Source organism: Harpia harpyja, chromosome 4, assembly GCF_026419915.1.
Source record: "Harpia harpyja isolate bHarHar1 chromosome 4, bHarHar1 primary haplotype, whole genome shotgun sequence".
NCBI classification, from domain to species: domain Eukaryota; kingdom Metazoa; phylum Chordata; class Aves; order Accipitriformes; family Accipitridae; genus Harpia; species Harpia harpyja.
In genome coordinates this window covers 62,776,831-62,797,111 of record NC_068943.1, presented here as the reverse complement: position 1 = coordinate 62,797,111, position 20,281 = coordinate 62,776,831, and the positions used below count along the sequence as shown (strand labels likewise).

General features: G+C 40.1%; 2 protein-coding genes across 2 annotated transcripts; both read left to right on the top strand.

Annotated features, from left to right (window-relative positions):
- The first annotated feature begins 666 nt into the window (after nt 1–666).
- On the top strand, nt 667–9,611 carry TAAR1 (trace amine associated receptor 1). The gene is made up of 2 exons (XM_052785708.1): nt 667–777; nt 8,415–9,611. The coding sequence occupies exon 2, from the start codon at nt 8,450–8,452 to the stop codon at nt 9,518–9,520; it is 1,071 nt and encodes a 356-aa protein (XP_052641668.1). The 5' UTR covers nt 667–777; nt 8,415–8,449; the 3' UTR covers nt 9,521–9,611.
- An 8,732-nt stretch (nt 9,612–18,343) lies between these two features.
- Nucleotides 18,344–19,381, top strand: TAAR2 (trace amine associated receptor 2). The gene is given in 1 exon segment (XM_052785822.1): nt 18,344–19,381. A coding segment is annotated over 1 exon segment (1,038 nt).
- The last annotated feature ends 900 nt before the right edge of the window (nt 19,382–20,281 follow it).

Genomic DNA, 20,281 nt, shown 5'->3' with positions numbered 1-20,281 from the left:
TCTCCTCCTTGGGTTCCACAGCAATACTAAAACTCTTACAGTTTGAAGATGCGGATGCGTGTCAATGAGCTGTGCTTTAAAAACAACAAGTTGCAGTTTGGCCACTGCTGATTTGTAATTTGGCCATATTTAGGTATAGTTCCTCTGGTATGGTAAAAGATATATAAATAGGCAATCAACACCTCTGAAGTCCCTGCTACAAAGCATATAAACACCAGAGCGTTGTACATAAAAGACAAGCAGAATTTTTCATTAGGAGGAAACAATATCTTTTTAATTGATCTTGTTCTCAGATACTGTTGAAGTATTGTGGTTGGATTTTTTTTAAAATATCCAGTCTGAGATAGACAAATCAAATTTTCAGATAACTGAAATTGCTAACATTTGTCAACGTTACACAAAATAGAAAGGAGGGCGAGAAATGTCGGGCTATCTTAAAAACAGTTCAGTGCTGTTAGCTCCATCTGTACCTTGACCATAATAAACATTTGTCTTTATTTTGTATGCTTCTTTCCATGAGCCTGGCTTTAACTTAATTCAGAGGGATTCATCTTTGCATATGCTAGTGGCTTGTGTCAGAATAGATTTATTACATGCTTATCTTTTCTGAATATTTAATATTTACGTCATCCTGTTGATGAGATTTTTCCAGCAGGCTGTAAACCAGTCAGACCAAGCGTGCAGCGGCTCAGCTGTGGGATTCATGTGGGATGAGTCACTGTCATGCTGTATCTGCAGGCTGCGCTGGTTCGTGATGAGGACATAACTCCTGAGCAGGTACTGTCTCCGTGTCGCGCAGTTTGAAATACAGTGAGCTGCTAATATGCTAGTCTGGGATATTATTTTGTTTCCGAGGTGAATCTTCTATGGTTAGTGCTGAAGGTAATAATTGTTATTCTGCACAGATTACTGCGTTCTTTCTGTAACAAACAGCAGTAATACCAACAGCAATGAGGTGTTGATGGTGGCTGAGAGGATGATTTAAAAAGCAATTCATTCCCAATAGCTGAAGGAAAACATAGCAAGGGGGCACAACTCTTTTCAGGCACAGCTATGAATTCAGAGTAAGGCTCTTTACTTTCTGTGAAGTTATTCCAAGGCCATGAGGATGCAGAATGGCAAAGCTGGGACCGTACCCACTTACTGCTCACTGCCCCCCTCCTCCGTGTTCGCCTTCATGTTGGAGGTGGTGTTCCGAGGCTGCCAAATATCTACAAACCAGCCACGGTCCTAAATTCACTCCCATGGGATTGGTGGGTGCACGGGAGCACCGGAGAGGCACAGGGGACCTGCCCTGCTGTGTGGGTGCCTCTGTTCTGCACCCGCACCGCGGTGGGGGGGTTCACTCGCCCTGCCGAGGAGAGAGGCGAGGGGCTGCTCCTGCCCTCCGGGGAGCCCTGGCACTGCTCTCTGCCCCAGCAGCTTTTGCTACAGAGAGGGAGCAACGGACTGCCTTATGGCATTACTTAGCAGGGCTACCAAATATGTAGAACCCGCACCCTGTGCAGAGATAGTTTCTTGGCTTTGGATGGATGTGTTTTGCTTTGCTGTAAAAAGATTATTTTCTTGGAATCTCTTATTCCTCTGTGCATTTCAAAGATTTGCATTTATCTTGGGGTTTGGATTTATAGTCCTGATCCTAAGCACTACACTTTGAGAAAGAGCACAAACATCACATTACTCTGTATAAACAGCTATTTTTACTTGGCAAGGAAAAGTGATGGTTTCCATGGAAGAGTAAGAATATAAACCATGGGAAAAGATCTAGAGGTCAATCATCTCATCCGCTCTTCTTTAAATTCCTCTGATATAAATCTGGGCTAATTTCAGGTTGTCTTCAGTGGAATTGCCCCAGGTTTGCGGCAATAGCATTCAGATTAGTGGTTTGCACATCTTCTCGTTTAACTAATATAATGAAATATTTATTTTGAACGGATAGCTCATTGGGAATTTGTGCATTTTCCTTCAGATTTCAAACATATGAATGGAAACTTAAGAAGATAATTTTTTGTAATGCTGTACTTTTTTTCCTGAGGACTGTATAAACAGTGAGTGGAGTTATATGCTTTCATAACTCCTCTCCAACCATGGGACCACCTTAGAGCCTCCAGTAGTTTTAAAGCCATGGTTCCCCTCGCAGAAAGCCAGTTTTTAAAATGAACTATATGAAAATGAGAAACTTTCCTCTGTGTAATGTATTTCCTCTGTCTAATATATATGTCTAAAATGATATTTTCTGCCAAATGACCAAACTGTGCCCATAGAAATGCAAGCTAAAAGAATCACAGTAGAAATCAATGCTGTCCTGCCTTTCATTTCTTTTCATGGTAACAGTTCTCATTCCCGAGCCCTGTTCTGTTCCTTCTCATTTCTAGTGTCTCTTCCACAGTCTTGCCTCGGAAGGACAAAATAATGTTTTAACACATTGTTCCAATGGGTTTGGTATCTGGCAAAAGTACTATTTCCAGTCCCTTCCGTGCTGTTTTCCATTTTAATTATTTTATGTTTTAAAAACAAACAAACAAGAAGTGTAGATGAGCCAAGGCGTGCTAGACAGTGTGACAATATCTCTTTTTCTTGCTCTTCCAAAAATTTGAAAACTAATTATTGCAGAAATATAAATTTTGCAGAAAAGAAAGCCACAGCAACAATTTTGTAGACAAATTTTTACTTTGAATTTTGATGTATAACTGCTTTACTATATTACAGACTCAAAAGACTGTTGAACACTGACTGTTTATAAGTGCTCTGAGGCCTCCCCAAAATAGAGCTTGACCTATTTCTCTTTGATATTATAAATAGAAAGTTTGAGAATATTTTCGTGATCCACATCAGCATGAAGCTGCAAGAAAATGCCTGTTTGAAGCATCTGCCCCAACACCATGAAAGCTTGTTACCAAAGTGTTCCTTGTGGCTCTAAATCAATTGACAATTTGGCCTGCTTAATTACTTAATTATCTTGATATCTTATAAACTGCCACTTTACATTCATTTCAGTAAACATACCATTAAATACCACCCTCCCCATGCTCGCAGCTTCCTCTCAGTCTGTGGTTCATTCCTTTCCGATGCGTATGGGTCTTACAGTACAAGCTGGTGCATTCAGAGGTAATGAATGCTAAGTGCTATGCCCACAGGTTGGTGTTTGGTGGAAGAGTGAAGGACATCTCCAAAGATAGTCTATACAGAGATATCCCGCTGTGCCCTCCAGCGGCTCTGGCCATGGGCAGCCTCCTGTTGCTGTGGGGCTGCTGAAGGCAACTGCTGGACCCCACACCGGTCCCGTCCCTGCCATGGGCAGTCACGCTCACCAACCAGCCTCAGCCCACTCTCTCCCCTATGCTTTGCAAAGTACATAGTAGGTGTTTTGCAGTCCTTGGCCCTGAGCAGGAAGACAAGGTGAGAGCCCAGCTGCACTGGTATCAGGAACAAAATTCAGCTTTAGCGCCACAAAGACCCTTTCTTTGCATTTTTTCTTTTTAAAATACATTTAATTATTTTAAAGTATATAGGTGATGCTGGTAGTCAGCTAGAGAGCAAACATGGCCTGTCCCAGGGACCTGCACTTGAACCGGCTGCTCTCACATTTGTCATTTGAACTTCCCCTCCACCAGCATATTCCAGCGATAAGTACACAGTGCAGGCAGACAAGATATGACTGTCATACAGCCATCTGATTGTCGTGGTTTAACCCCAGCCAGCAACTAAGCACCACGCAGCTGCTCACTCACTCCCCCCCCACCCAGTGGGATGGGGAGAAAATCGGGAAAAGAAGCAAAACCCGTGGGTTGAGATAAGAATGGTTTACTAGAACAGAAAAGAAGAAACTAATAATGATAATGATAACACTAATAAAATGACAACAGTAATAATGAAAGGATTGGAATGTACAAATGATGCGCAGTGCAATTGCTCACCACCCGCCGACCGACACCCAGCCAGTCCCCGAGCAGCGATTCCCCCGCCCCCCCTTACCAGTTCCTATACTAGATGTGACGTCACATGGTATGGAATACACCGTTGGCCAGTTTGGGTCAGCTGCCCTGGCTGTGTCCTGTGCCAACTTCTTGTGCCCCTCCAGCTTTCTCACTGGCTGGGCATGAGAAGCTGAAAAATCCTTGACTTTTTAGACTAAACACTACGTAGCAACAAGTGAAAACATCAGTGTTATCAACATTCTTCGCATACTGAACTCAAAACATAGCACTGTACCAGCTACTAGGAAGACAATTAACTCTATCCAAGCTGAAACCAGGACACTGATAAATATTATAACCCTACAACACATCATTTTGCATCATTGGATTTTGACTCTTCATTTTATTTCATCTCCCTGAGGACTCCTAACCCTTCCAAAGTCCTCAGCAGGTTTAAAAAGAAGCGGATTGCCTTCTGGAGAAATGTCACACATGAGAGGAAGAATGGCAAGTTGTTCTTGCATTTTATTGCAAGGCGGAAACTGGAGGAAAACGCTTTCTGACCGGACTCAAAATCTGGTTGTGAAAGGAGGCAGAGCAAAAATCCAGACTTCACAGCTGGCTGCTGCCTCCCTGCCTGCAGAGGAGCAGAGCTGCTCAGGGCAGGAGAAGGGTCCCCAGCCCCTGAGGGTCCCCCAGGGCTTTGGCTGGTTGCTGCCAGGTAGCTGCTTCTGAAACAAACACTTCAAGCAGAGCTGCCTTTCCAGATCATCCCCTTGAGTTTTGGCCACTGCATCACTCGAAGGAGAAGGGCGGCAGGAGAGCAGTGTGTGTGTGTGCACGGATGTCCTTTGACTAACTCCCCATAATGAGCTGGCTGCCAGACTTCTGTATGAGTTTTGTACAGAGTAAGGCAACATGGATTTGTTCCCCTAAACTTTACCTTCCTATAATATGTATGTGTCAGGATGGTAATTACCAAGGCCTAAACCTTCATGCCTCAAACAGAAGTACCTGGCTCTAAGGAAGGCCCACAGCTATGAATCTCAAAAGGGTGAAGGCCTCTCTCAGAGATCAGTATTTGGGTGCCTAACATCGCTTTGATGTTTCCCCAACTCTGAGCAATTGGACCTGACTCCTCTCCTCGACATATCCTCTTGACTACCTCAAGTGGTTTCTCACTCAGCTTGATGGTTGTTTCTGCACTTTTTTAGTTGGCAAACTGCCTTCCCATAGCAAGGGGAACCTTGCATTGCAACACGCCAGTCCCTTCATGAGTGCTGCCTCAAGAAAAAGAAAAGAACTGAGTTGTTTGCATTCATTTCGATTTTTGTGCACATAATACAATGAAGCAGTTAACCCAGGTCATGCAGCAGAGTTTGCAAGTTGTAGTATCTTAATCTACCTTGTTGCATATGTCCTTGAGGTACCCAGCATAACTGGGCTTTAGCTGATGGTCACCATATTAAGTCTTTATGTTCAGTAGTATCACTGTTTTAAAGGGCTGCATGGTCCTTTGTTGAGCACAAAATTGATGCTCCTCGTCTGTGACGCCAGTACAGGCAACAATAGGTGTTTACTTTAAACACCTTTTTAGTAGCTGTATCTTGCAAATAGCTGTTAACTGATTAGGCTGTTAGATTAAACCCGTTTGTTCAGTAGAGTAATCAGAACTAGGCTGGTAAATACACATCATGTCACTCTGTACACAATATACCTTTTCAAGGAAATCTTACATGCTGCTATAAACTACCTATACTTACGTATTTTGGTATATTTTAGAAGCTTACAGAAGGGTGACTACATGGTGGTTTTTGTTCTGCACCTAGATGATCTCGGGCTGCTCACAGTGTGACCACAATGTTTAATCGAACAAGTAAACATACTTCAAATGAGTTCAATTTACCTATAAATAAGGCATGTTAAACAAATGTGAGTGTTACAGCCATGATTTTGTTCTTAAGTGGGTGACAGAATAAACAGTTTGAGCTACTATTCACATTAACAGCTGCTCCTCAGACGAGGGGCCAGGAATGCTACTCATTGCACCCAACAAGCTCCAGCAATGTGCCAAGGCTACTGGAGACTGCTCCAGCTGTGGATTAAGTGCCTGTCCTCTCAAAATTTGTGTTATCCAGAACTGTTACAATAGTGAAGAGGCTCAGCTGTCTTTTGAGATGGTCTTTAAAAGGAAGGGGTGCCACTCATTCAGCAGAAAACAAATGACTGTCAAGAGCAGACTTCTACCCAGTGTGAGGGGAGAAAGGTAGGAGGACAGGTTTTTAAAAGGATGCTTCTTCGTATTTCCATTTTATTGAATTTTGAACTTTGTAATTAATTATGGAAGAGAAGTGTTCTGCTTTCTTGTTGAAAAATTCGTCAGTGTTCAGCTCATTTGGAGAGTTTCCCACATGAGTTTTGATGTATTTTGTTTCCGTATCAGGCAAAGCCACATACTTGATCTCAGTTTGCTCAATCTTTTGGTTGGAGGTTGGAGTTTCTTCTTTCTGTTTAATGAAAAAACAAAATCCTCTGAAAATAAGATTAATTTTTTTTAAAGGAAAACAGTTTCCAAGGGAGATCATACTTCTTTAGCTTAAACAGCTTCTCTGTCAGAGAACAATAGGGAAGTTAGTTATTCATCTTTTAAACAGAAATCTAGAGATAGCACCTTAATTCTTTTTGGTTGTCTTTATAGCCTGTTTTACCATATTTGTTTAATTAATTTACACATAAAACAAATTAAGATCAAAATCTATGTGACACATTTATAACCTGAATGAGCTTAAAACTTTTATCATTATGTCCAGTATATACAGTTAAATTGCTGTTTAATTCTTTCTGCTGTGAAAATTGAAAATTTGGGTTAATAAAGATCCAGCTGGCTGTGCTTTTCTGTCTTGGGTGTAATTGTGCCGAAAGAAGAAATGATAGGCAGGAAAAGAAACATGAAGAGATGGACCAAAAGTGAAGGAAAAAATATATGAAGTGATAGTTAAAGTGAGGTGGAAAAGAACAGAGATGTTGTTAAACATTAGTAGGCAAAAAAAAAGGATAGCAAGAAGCACCCCAAACAGTAAATAAATATACTCAGATTCCATGTATCCTGTTTTTCTGAGAGTGCCTCTGGATGCACCTTGTCCCTGGCACGCGGGTGCCACTGCCTGGCACTGCTTGAAAATCCCTCTGTAGAACACAGGCTGTTAGTGGCACCTGCCAGGGTTTCACAGGCTATAGTTTATCATCTGTATCATCTATATTCAGCTTCCATTTAGCTTCTAATAGCATGGTGTGCTTGTAATAGCATTTGTTTTGATATAGGAAAAAATTAATTCTTCTGTGTGTTCTGCTGAGAATAACCAGAGGCAGCAAAGTCCCGAAGCAAACAGGATAAAGTAGTACTGGCTGAATTGCCGTCAGTATTTTTCTAACTTAAACAACCATGTTATACGCTAATGTTCCTTATTTATCATAATAATACTATTTTTCTGTTAATTAAAGGAAATCCAGATCTTTCAACAATGAATATTGCTTGCCAAGTGCTTAAGTACTTTCATTAAATGCTGTTGTAAAGAGACTTGCAGATGGGACATGCTACTGCATACACAAGGGAAGGACAGCAATATTTTTGTCCTCAGATGCAGGCTAAACCAATGTTCAGAAAATGTTTCTCTCCATGTTTGTGCCTTGGCTAAAAACAGTATTAGCATAATAAATACACATAACAATGCTAAACTACTAGCACTGAAATAAACTAGAGCCCGACAGAAAAGAGATTTGCTTATACAGCAGCTAATGCTTCAGATTAGTCAGGCTTTTCCATTATAATTTGGCAGCAAAAAGGCAGAATTTTTTTTTTTTCCCTCTTAGATCTTTTCCTTACACTCTATTTACAGCTAGAGCCTACAAGACTTTTGCAGTAAGACCTGATCTGGTGAGTCAGTGCCATCTGCCTAAAAACCAAGGGCTCGTGGAAACTTTTTGGTTTTGCCAGCCTTCACAGTGGGTTCAGTTATTGCTATCAGGACAGGGCTGGAGGAGACACCAAGCATGGGCTCCTTAGCTTTAGCCTTCTGTTTTAGACTTGTAGATATTGGATTTATGTATCAAAAAATAAGTTGAGGGAGCTTCAGAATCTAAAATTACTGATTTTCAAGAGCAAAGTGAGAGATACAGGACTCCAAGCAATTTTGATGAAGACTAGTACTGTTTAAACAGAAAATAACGAAAAGGACTTCTCATCTGCCTACTAGACAAGACATTGCCCAGTGCAGGCCTCTGGGAGCCACTGCTGTTCTGGTGTGATGACACCTCATTATACAGTTTATTTCATCAAATGAGATTCCCATTTCAAGGGAAGTCTAATGATAGAAGTGTCATTCTGTTAAAAGTAAAATTACAAAATAGTTTCATCCTTCATAAATAATGAAATGTGAATGTCCTACACATCCAAATAAATGAAGGTGTTTACAATTGCCTTTTTTTTCCTTCCTGCAGCTCTCCCTCTATAGAAGAGAAAAAAACAGTTGTAAATGTATATCAGCATTAGGAAAAACAGTGCCTGTGCTGCATACCTACATACATTTGAGACCTCAGTGAGGATGCAACTGTGCTGTGAATCCGTAAACGGCTCTTGCATAAGGAGCAGCTGGTCAAACAGTATCCGTGTTTCCATGTATATCTTCATGATTTGCATTATTCTGGCCACAGTGGTTGGAAATTTGACAGTTATCATCTCCATATCACATTTCAAGCAGCTCCATACACCTACCAATTTCCTGATACTTTCTATGGCTACAGTAGATTTTCTGCTGGGATTCCTCATCATGCCTTGCAGCATGGTGCGCTCTGTTGAGCACTGCTGGTATTTTGGGGAGCTCTTCTGCAAGATCCACACAAGCACGGACATTATGCTGAGCACAGCTTCTATCTTCCATCTTTCCTTCATATCCATCGACCGTTACTATGCTGTCTGTGATCCTCTAAGATACAAATCAAAGATAAATACTTTTGTTATCCTGGTCATGATATTCATAAGTTGGATGGTGCCTGCTGCTTTTGCTTTTGGGATGATCTTTCTAGACCTAAACTTGCGAGGGGCAGAAGACATTTATAATCATATCCATTGTGCAGGAGGATGCTTTGTAATTTTTAGTGAAACTTCAGGTGTTGTGGCCTCCATAGTGTCTTTTTACATCCCTGGATTTGTTATGCTGTACATCTATAGGAAGATATATTCTATAGCCAAGAGGCAGGCAAGATCCATTGATGCAATTAGCCAAAAAAAGATGAGATTTGAAATGAAGCACCACATTTCATTCTGCAGAGAAAGGAAAGCTGCCAAGACATTAGGCATAATAATGGGAGTGTTTCTCATCTGCTGGAGTCCATTCTTCTTCTTTACAGCAACCAATCCATTTATGAATTATGTGATACCTCCTATTCTCATTGATGCTTTGGTTTGGTTTGGTTACTTAAATTCTACATTTAATCCAATTGTTTATGCATTTTTTTACATGTGGTTTCGCAGAGCATTGAAGATGATTCTGTTTGGAAAAGTTTTTCAACAGGACTCTTCCAGGACTCATTTGTTTTTAGAGTAACATGCTTTAAATGGTTGGATTCATGGCTTTGAATTTTTGCCTGGAGGCTGAACTACTGGATGTAAGAGCTGAAAATGAAGGCAACACCTATTTGTTTACTCATTTACCAAATCTGGTTCAAGCAGATAAGCAACTATTGTGCTTTACGTCTTCTTTCATTCCAGATTGGAATTTGTATGTGGTGTTTTGGTTATAGCTATTTATATGCAATGCACAGAAGAGCAAGACTTAAGTTAAAAAAAAATTTAGAGCAGTTTATATCCCTGCTCTTAATCATTAAGAAATTATTCTGATACAATAGATTAATTTCTTGAATGAGATGTGTCTATATTACAATATTTGTGTTTATTTATTGTCCTCTAGAAAGAGCAGAAAAGACTTTCCTTCTGAATTTCTAGACATCTTTGAGTAATAACCCAAAGCTCTTAAGTTTTGTCCCTCCTCTTCAGTATGTGTGCAGAGGTCAAAACAGGCCCATAACAAGCCATGCTAGCACACTCCATGGAGGGAAGATGGGACAGAGAAAAATCGTGCTGCTCCTTCTATTTCCATTTCAACTAGTGCTTGTCACTTATGAGTCTGTCACTTAAAGGGTTTGCTGCTTAATGAGATCAGAAGCATGTTTAACGAGATCAAAGACAAGGAAAAATGTGATGTATGGAATGAAAAGCAATAGCAAAAAGCAACATTGAACCTGACAATGCCAGAAAATTATGCTTGTCTAATGAATGTTTCAATGTAAAATATTTGCCAATTTGCATATTACAGAACTTTTTCTTAGCTTGGACATACTGTTACTTTGTCTGATGGCAATGCTGTGACAGCTGGTGAGGAAAGTATATACAGAATTGTGAAGAAATGCTATGGTTGGCCTGAATGGAGGGTGAATGGGGCAGGATGGCTGTGGAAGCACCAGGAGGAGTAGCAGAAGAAGGGCTGTAGGAGTGGCTTGGGGTGAAGGCACCTGGGTGAGCAGGCTGTCAACGTTTCATCTGTGGGCAGCTTCTCAGGACACCCAGACTGGGGCACAAAGGGCAGGCGAGTAAGTCAAAAACTAGTACATGGTCACCAGCTGAAGAAGACCCACAGACTGTCATTTTTTAATCTATGACCTGGCTTTTGTAGAGTTAACATATCACCAAACAGATGGAAGTAATTCCTCTGCCCTGATCCTGTGACATCTGGTTGAACTATGAAGGACCAGTCCTGGAAATCGACAGCAAAGGATTAGTACCTGAGAAGAGACTATGAAGAGAATTTGATGACTCGGTACTGAAGTAAGAGCTATGCTCGTCAGTAAATTATATCTTCCATTCATGTTGCTTTTATAAGTGCACATCATATGTGTATCTTGCCTTTCTCCTCTGTGCTTTGTAGAGCACTGAAGCACTCTATGCTGTCAGACATAAAAGTCAAATGATGCTACATTTCAGCAGAGCAAAATACCAGGATCTGAGAGTCTCTTTTACTGTTTCATTGCCATCTTGTAAGCTTGCAGTCACCAAAATGACATAAAAAGGACCAATGAAATATATACCACACCAGCACTTGTGCTGTGGAAGGTAATCCTTGTTAATGACAATATAACTACTTTAATACTTTATCTCAGAGAAATAAAGCAAGTTAAGATAAAAAACTCTACCTTTCTGAGAAATTAAAGGGTAATTCTCTTCTTCCTTCATGCCCAGTAAAGCTGGCCTGATGTAGTTAATTCTCTCATGCTCAGTGTTACCTTCTGAAATGAACTGTGTGATCACTTGGACATCTTGATCTCTCTTAAAATAGCAGTTTCAGAAGTGCTGCCAGGTGATACCTCCTTTCTTCTGGTGGTCTTATAGATGGAAGGAAAGTGATCTTTCCCTATGATGACTGTTGCCCATCTGAGGCTTTTTGAACATATTTACTAAGTTCAGCACATATTAACATAGTCTCTTCAGGAAGTCAATGGGGAAGTAGTTTCTTTCTCCTCATCCACTATCTCCCTGAAAATTTGGAACATTACTGTGTTTCCAGAGAATTTCAACTCTACCAGAGTTCACAACTGGTCAGTCTCTCTTCATAACTTGTTTTGGCATCTTTCTGGCATTATTTTCTGGTTGCAGGAGGTGTTTGTGAATGAATATGATCCCAGCTTCTTTGCAGGATAGCCTCCAATTCGAATAGAGCACATGCCTCTGCAATCTGTGCCTAGACCCTAGTGCAAAGCTAATCCACGTAAAACCATAAAAATCATACCCACCCTCCTGAAGGCTGATAGCCATCTAATCTAAATTTAGACATCTAAAACTTAGCCACTACATCTGCTCTAGTCATTAGTAGCTCTCTTTATACTCACTGTAGAAAAATAGTCATCTTCACAGGGTGCTTTATCTCACCAGCTTATCCATTTTTAGGTAAGTTGAATTGTTCCTGCAGATATTCTTTCTCTTACTACCAAGAGGGATCTTCCATTCAGTAGAACAGATGTTTTGATGATTTTAGATATAATTTTTAGGTAGCTGAGATGAAGCTTACTCAGCATAGCTGAATCCCACACTATGGAAAAGTTGGGATTATCCTGGACTCCAAAAATGCTTGCATCAAAGGCCAGTTTTCTGGAACTAGCAGTTAGATGTCTTCTCAGGACCAACTCTTGACTAGCAAGAGCCCTGAAATGAGATTTTGGATCTAGGCAGCGATCCATGGAGCTACTACTGAAGATTTCCCTGAATAGCTGCAGCTCGGAGATGATGGTGGATTGTGAAGTCTCAGAGGCACATATGCAGTTCCTTTTGTCCTGCCCTGGAGCACATCAGGAGGGAAGCAGGTAAAAAATTTTCAGCAGCCAGTAGGTCATCCAGAGGAGATGACCTGCCAGGGAGGGCAGATAGGGGACACCTTGGGTTAGAGGAGCCTCAGCCATCCCGTGCATGCTGTGCAGAAGTTTGGAGGGTGTTGTGGTTTAACCCCAGTAGGCAGCTCAGCCCCACACAGACTCTCGCTCACTGCCCTGGTGGGATGGGGGAAAGAATCAGAAGGGTAAAAGTGAGAAAACTCGTGGGTTGAGATAAAGACAGTTTAATAGGTAAAATAAAGCTGCATGCACAAGCAAAGCAAATTAAGGAATTCATTGCTACTTCCCATCTGCAAGCAGATCTCCAGCAGTTTCCAGGAAAGCAGGGCTCCACCATGCATAATGGTTATTTGCGAAGACAAACACCGTAACTCTAAACATCCCCCTTCTTCCTTCCCCCAAGGTTTTATTGCTGAGTACAACATCATATGGTGTGGGGTACCCCTTTGGTCAGTTGGGGTCAGCTGTCCCAGCTGTGCCCCCTCCCAACCTCTTGTGCACCCCCAGCCGACCCGCAGAGAAGGCCTTGAGGCTGTGGAAGCACTGCTCAGCAACAGCTAAAACAAGGGGGGCTTATCAACACTGTTTTCATCACAAATCCAAAACATAGCACCATACAAGCTACTATGAAGAAAATTAACCCTATCTCAGCCAAAACCAGTAGAGAGGGCATCCCAACATTGTGGCTGCACAAGATGATCACAATGTATTTAGTGTAAATGGAAATAGTGGAAGAAGAAATTTTCAGCGCGTAGACCAACAACTCTCCCACAAACTAGTCTAGCCAAGATGTCACCAGTATTTATTCTCTGCAGAAGTAACAAGGGGCTTCCACATACACACTGCTGGTGACCTTCACCCACATCTAGAAGGCAGTTCTCCTTGTTCTTAATAACCTACAACATAAGTCAGCTTTGTGCTCGGCCCAGCTCAGAAAGTTTCAGAAATAACTTTTTCCTCTGGTGTCTTATTACCTAAAGGTGGCACTTTCCCAAAGAGCCTCCTTGCCTTCTGTTCACAGAGTGCCTTCTCCAGCAGAGCAACTTTAATGAAGTCCCAGGTTACTTTCTCTCCTTAGCTCTAATCACAGGCAGCGCAAAGCGATTTCTCACTGTGAAGGGGATGTACAAATGAGATATGTTAATGAGGCCACAGGGACTCTGTTTGAACCCAAGACTTTAATAAATTAGGAGACCACAAGAAAAATGCTTCATGCTGTTGTCCGATCAGATTATGAGTCAGGTCTGGTGAAGGAGAATGTACCTTACTGCAATCTCAAAGTGTTATCATGTAAATGAAGTGCAAAGGGTATTGTTAAATTCCTTATCAACACATTTAATTAGCGACCTTATTAAACACTTCCCAGATGGCTACCCTTTTCAAAACAAATGAGTCTCCAGTGGGTGATTTCATATGTTTTAACTTCCCTGAAAACTTGTGCAAAGCAATTACTCCAGCATGATGAAAGGCTCTGTTTCACCAGTAAACTTGTGTCTGTTCATTTTGCCACCAGCGAGCCCAATTTGCAATGTCACATTCCTCTCATGCATTGTACAAAACTGACGGTACATTTCAGAGTCGTAGACTGCTGCCTGTCCCCTCTGCCTTAGTGCCTGTAGCTCGTGTTTGGGTGGTTGTTACACAGTGCTGCAGCTTCTGGGCTGCCACCTGCTATGGCCTCATGCATGGCGGTCCCACCTGTGGCTGAGTCCTGCAGTCTGTCCCTCGGACAGCAGACGCAGCAGGATGGGGGAAGAGGAGGAGCACTGACTGTCCAAGCAGGACCCTTCTAGAAGGCTCGCAAGGAAAGCCTCGCTCCAAAATGGAGTATTCTAAACTGCTAGATAAAAAAATCATTAGTGCAGTGTTCAAACAGAAAAATTGAGTACTCAAACTGTGTAAATATTGCAAAGTGTATGGCTTTCCTTAAATCATTAACTCATCTAGGTTGTGCATACTGTGCACTCTCTGTCCTCTACAATGCATTAATACCCATTCAACAAGGAAGAAAATACTACATACAGTTAAACATAAGATACTTAGTGTTCTGAAAAAGTCTTTTACTTCTGTAGTTTTTCTGATCATCTTAGTTATCTGCAACACTACTTCCACACTACTGCATCTAACGACGTAATTCAAAATAAGACCATGCCTATCTGTAAGCACTTTTTGACTAGTCTGTTTCCATTACACATAGCCTAAATTTTATAAACTTCTATGATGAAATGACTGGCCTGGTAGACAAGGAGAGAGCAGTGGTTATTGTCTGCCTAGACTTCAGCAGGGCTTTCGACACTGTCTCCCATAAGATCTTCATAGAGAAGGTAATGAAGTACTGGCTGGATGAGCAGACACTGAAGTGGATCGAAAACTGGCTGAACGGCCAGGCCCAGATGGTGGTGATGTCTAGTGCACAATGTCTGATGCACAAAGTCTAGTTGGAGGCCAGCAACTAGTGGTGTACCCCAGGGGTTAATACGGTGTCCGATCCTGTTCAACATCTTCATTAATGATCTGGAGGATGGGGCAGAGTGTACCCTTCCCACCTCAACCATTCTGCGATTCTGTGATTCTATGAAATTTAATTGCCATAATATTTACTGAGTCTTGCATAATGTTACGTAGTCTTGCATAATCAGATTCCAATTAAATTTAAAATTTCCTACTTTGTAGGGGTTTTAATAAGATATTTTCACCTTCATGCTGCTATTTTAAATCCAACCAACTGTATGGGTAGTTGAAAATGTTTCTATGTGATGACTATGCAATAGCCTTTGTAAAACAAATTTATTTCCTACAAGACTGGATTCACAGGTAACTTAGGCAGTGGGAACTCCACAACCCACTCCTAGATGTCTCAACTTCTTAATTCCCATAAGTATAGGAAAAGTCAATCTCCTTAAATACTGAGTACTCACAGCATGCTGACTAAAAGACATCTGTCAGTTAAAGAGAGATCACTGAAACCAGAGTGCGTCCTATACCCTCTGGATTTTCTCAGTTACCAACAGGACAAGACAGCTCTTTAAGAAAATTTGAGCTTGTCTTTTGCTCTCTACTGCTGTGATTTCTGCTTTACTGGAGCCAGCCCAGAGGAAGAACAGCAGTTAGTAATAAGTAACCAAACAGTTCTTTCCAATCAATAATTAAGAACAACATGGAAATGATGAGGTACAACATGAAGGAAACTCATAGGCTGTAATAAAACTAAACTGTTTTACAAGTGAAAATTATGACTACAACAATTTTCTCTCCACACTGCCTTTGCAGTAGAGCATTGCCTCATATGTCTAATTCTCAGAGACAATTTCTAAGGTCCTTTCTGTAGTCTTGCTTTAACCCAGTTAAAGAGTTTCTTTTATAAGGGTTTCAATTCCTGCACAATTGTTAGCAGGTTTTAGACATTTAATTTCTGAAAGGTGAGGTGTCAAACCATTCCTCCTCCACTGTCTTCTGTCCCATGCTGAAAGGAGGACCAATGGTGAGACACACGGGGGACTGCTTGCTGAAGGTAATGCTTTTTCAAGTGTAGCCTCTGTCCACAGATTTTTTTTTTTAATTTAATATAATTGTGTCTGCATAGATGTCTGCACAGATTTATGTTTTAGTAACTTCTTTTAATAAAGGATCGTCTGTCTGAATCTTGCATATCTCTCACTTGATTACTTAAAGTTACTAAACATGCCTGTCTCAAAAATACTGACAGAACTCAAAGATAAAATATTTCTGCTATACATACTGACAAAATTTTACTATTTTTGGAGTCTGTAAATGATTCTGTTGTAGATAATCCCAGAGATTTGCATTTTATTTCCAACAAAACGTTTCCTTGTTTGTCTTTAAAGCAGCTGCCGTAAAGGTAGACTCCTTTAAATGTTCTTACTTTTCCCTTAATTCATTTTAAAAAAACATGTTTATTTTCTGCCCTGTTCTTACAACATACTGTATATTGCATTCAATAAAAATCCAGTTTCTCCTGAATAGCAGTCATTTACCCTTGGATTTGTAATGCATCTTCAATACACCTGCATAAGGGTCAGCATTAAGTCTGAACACAAACCTCTGACCTCAGAGGACTCCACTTATTCACATTAATAGTGAATTAATTTTGTCTTTTCTTGTAAAAAAATAAATACCACCTTTCCTACTTTTTATGTATTTATAAATAATAGATTGTCCAATAACAGATGATAGATTGACCTAAATTTACACTTCTTTTTATCTGTTTCTGTAATGTATATTATGCGAAAGCTGCAGATACAGCCAGCATGAGAGAAAGTGCTGTTGCTGCCCATTAAATTACAAGGTGGTAATCTTCAAGGTTATTAAATATTTCATTTCTAAGTTTCATTAGAAATGGTAATCATTAAAAAATGTGAAAGAATGTATTAGCCACTAAAACATAAAAACCAGAACATCTTTCTTTCACCTTTATCTTTAGCCTTTCCTTTCAGAGACTCATTTTGATATAACTTGTACCTACCTTAAGTCACCAAAATAGCGCCTCTATACACAAGGGTAAATGAATTAATAGAGCAAACAAAAGTAATGGTCTTGGGAATAGAGACACTTGGCTTTGTTTATCTCCTGTTGATGTAAACCCCTACGTTATATACATATTTTTCACTCAGAATCTCCTGGGACTTAAGTGTAATGTCATAAAAGAAAAATAAATTCCCACCTTTCATTAATCTGAGCCAAGATGCAGAGGGGGTCTGCTTTTTAGCAACATTGCAGTTTTGCAGGACAAAAACAAAACAGGAAAATGTCTACTTAGAGAAGCTATTGATGGTATTATTAAAAGAGAACCAGGTAGGACTAGCCTATAAAACTAACTACCAAGTACTCTTTTTAATCTTGTGATGCTCTGTTTCTGTATTTCCTACTTTCCAGGGTGATACCTATTGGAAAAAGTCAGTGGACTGAGCTGCTTCCCAAGTTTGTTTTAAGTGGGTTAAGTTGCTGTGGAGGAGAGTATCTCTTTCTGTGTCTATTTCTAAATTTGCTCTTTGTCCAAAAAAAGTTATCAGGAAAAGAGGTGGAAGAAATGGGTCTGGTTCTCCCCAGATAAATGAAGGGAATTTTTTACCCCTTGAAAATATTCACTCGTATATTTATTTATAACTACTGCAGCTGGACCACAGTCTATCACAGGAGACAAGACTCAACCTATCTCCACTCCCTTTTAGTTAGTGGAACTATAATGATAGAAAACAAGTGTATTATGTAGGAAAGAAAATAATACTTCTTATCACACCAGTTTTACAACTGATTTCCATCAGATGCATTCATTGCCAGTACTTCATAATCCACAGCAGGTGAGTTTAGCATCATAAATAATTTGGAAAAGGGGGTTTTGGCAGCTGATTTGTGACTCTTAAGATGACCATTTAGGTGAATAGCACATTAACTGAAATCTCCAAGAAAGCTGAGGTATGTCAGCTCGCATAACATTTCTCCTATAGAAAGAAGATCAGTATTCTAAGATTGAAGAGACAAAAAAATCCTATATAGTATTTACAGACTGAAGTGACTTGAGGGGTTTCTTTGTCTATGCATCTTTTTCTTCTAACACTTTAAAATTACTAATACTATGATGTATAAAAAGTACAAGAACCATATTTTACAAAATGCTCCAGATAGAATGCACAAACTAAAATTGATATTATCATATTATATAGTTAATTTAAGAGATAATTAAGTTTACTTTCAACTGCTTTTTTTAAAAATATTGTTTGCAATGAATTTTATAATAGCTTCCAGTTATCAGATTTCATGTACCATTTCAGAAAAATAATGGGTTGCAACTGGTCCCTATTTAAGCCAATAGAAAGTCTGCTTCTGAATTTCTGCATTTCACTTAGTAATTGAGTTCATGCTCTTGCCTTACTTTATCTTGTATTCTCATGTTAGGATTTGGAATCTTTTGGAAACTTAAATCTGCCTATGGAACTGCATCTCCATTAGAGAAGTCTAATGAAAGATTGATTATGCTTTCTCCAAATATCTCGAGGGATTTGACTGATTGCTCTGAGTTTGGAAATACATCCTGTCCTGAGAGCTTTAGGTCAGCAGGAGTACGAGGGGTAATGTATCTATTCATAACAGCAGCCTTCATTCTCACCATCTTAGGGAATCTGGCCATAATCGTTTCCACCTCGTATTTCAAGCAGCTTCATTCTCCGACCAATTTCCTCATCCTATCCCTGGCCGTCACGGATTTCCTGCTGGGCTTTGCCATTATGCCTTAGAGCATGGTGAGGTCTGTGGAGAACTGCTGGTATTTTGGGATGACATTCTGCAAAGTTCATTATAGTTTTGACCTGATGCTCTGTTTAGCTTCCATTTTCCATCTTTGTTCCATTGCTGTGGATCGGTTTTATGCAGTCTGCCACCCTCTGCATTACGCCAGCACCATGACTGTTGCGGCCATAAAACAAATCATAGCAGTGTGCTGGTCAGTGCCTGCTGCTTTGGCTTTTGGTGTAGTTTTCTCAGAAGCTTATGGTTCTGGAATTGAGGGTTATGAAACACTGGTTAAATGCTCGAGCTTGTGCCCTATTGTGTTCAACAAACTGTGGGGAGCTGTTTTATTCACAGTTGGTTTATTTGCTCCTGCTTGTATTATGATAGGGATTTATGTTAAAATTTTTACTGTCTCCCAAAGGCACACACATGAGTTGAGCTAGGCGCACAGGCACACAAAAAGTGATAAGAAAAATGAGCTTTCTAAGAATAAAGACAGGAAAGCTGCCAAGATTTTGAGTAGAGTTATGCTGGGTTTCTTAATATGCTGGTTTCCTTGTTTTTTTGCAATCTTAATTGATCCATTTTTAAATTTCTCTACTCCTTTACCTTTGTTTGATGCTCTAAACTGGCTTGGGTATTTAAATTCTTTCTGCAATCCATTAATATATGGCTTTTTCTATCCATTGTTTTGGAAAACATTTAAATATATCTTAAAAGGCAAAATATTTAACCCACATTTTTGTACAATAAAACTTTTATCTGAGGATCAGTCATGGTAATAGATTCTACTACTGACAGCAGCTCTAGAAATGAAGAAGAAAGAGTGGATTACTGGACATTCATAGTTCAGTAAAAGCCTGAAATGTGCAATATGAATTTTATGAGTCAGTCTTGTAGAATTATCTCATCAAATATTTCTTTAATAAAATCAGACTCATTTCATATGATACTTATTTACCACTTGTGTTCACTCTTAATGCCTTGATAGTGTTTCAGAAGTTTCTTCCTACAATCTCTTAAGGTATTGGGTTTTTTTTAATTTCAGAAAGTATTTACATACAGTCCATAAACACTATTTCACCTAATCTTGTATGCATGCAGCTAATCTTTCTTGAGGTTCACCAAATAATCTCCTAAACTGAATACATCCCAGGCTAGTATGGTGACAGTCTTTGTCACCCTTTTGTGACTGGGGCATTAGCAGATGTATAGACTCTGCTGTTATTCCCAAGCAAATAGAATTTAAGTGTAATTTTGGCTTGAAGATAATCTTTTTCCCTGAAAACAACAGAATCAGGTTTTCAGCCCTTGTCCTCCATGTGCTTTGTATTTGAGGAGGAGTACTCAGGAACGAGAGTACTGCTCACACTCAGGTACGTGCTTGTTCTTTCTTTGTTTAGATGTTAGGCTCCAGATGTTATAAAATATGCTTGCTGACAGCCCACGCCATATTCACCCCACCACACTTTCACACTGAACTGGAGCCTCTCACTGAGGTCCTTGCCATGCTGAGCTCCCTCTGAAGTCACTAAGAGTCACTGACAGGTTCACATCAGTTACATGCTTAAAATAAGGTTGGCTGAGTTGTTGTTACTGAATCCAGATACTGCAGTCTTTTTATTGTGAATTGTACCTCTGACTTACTTACCTTTTGTGGTATGCATAGTGTATACTCTACC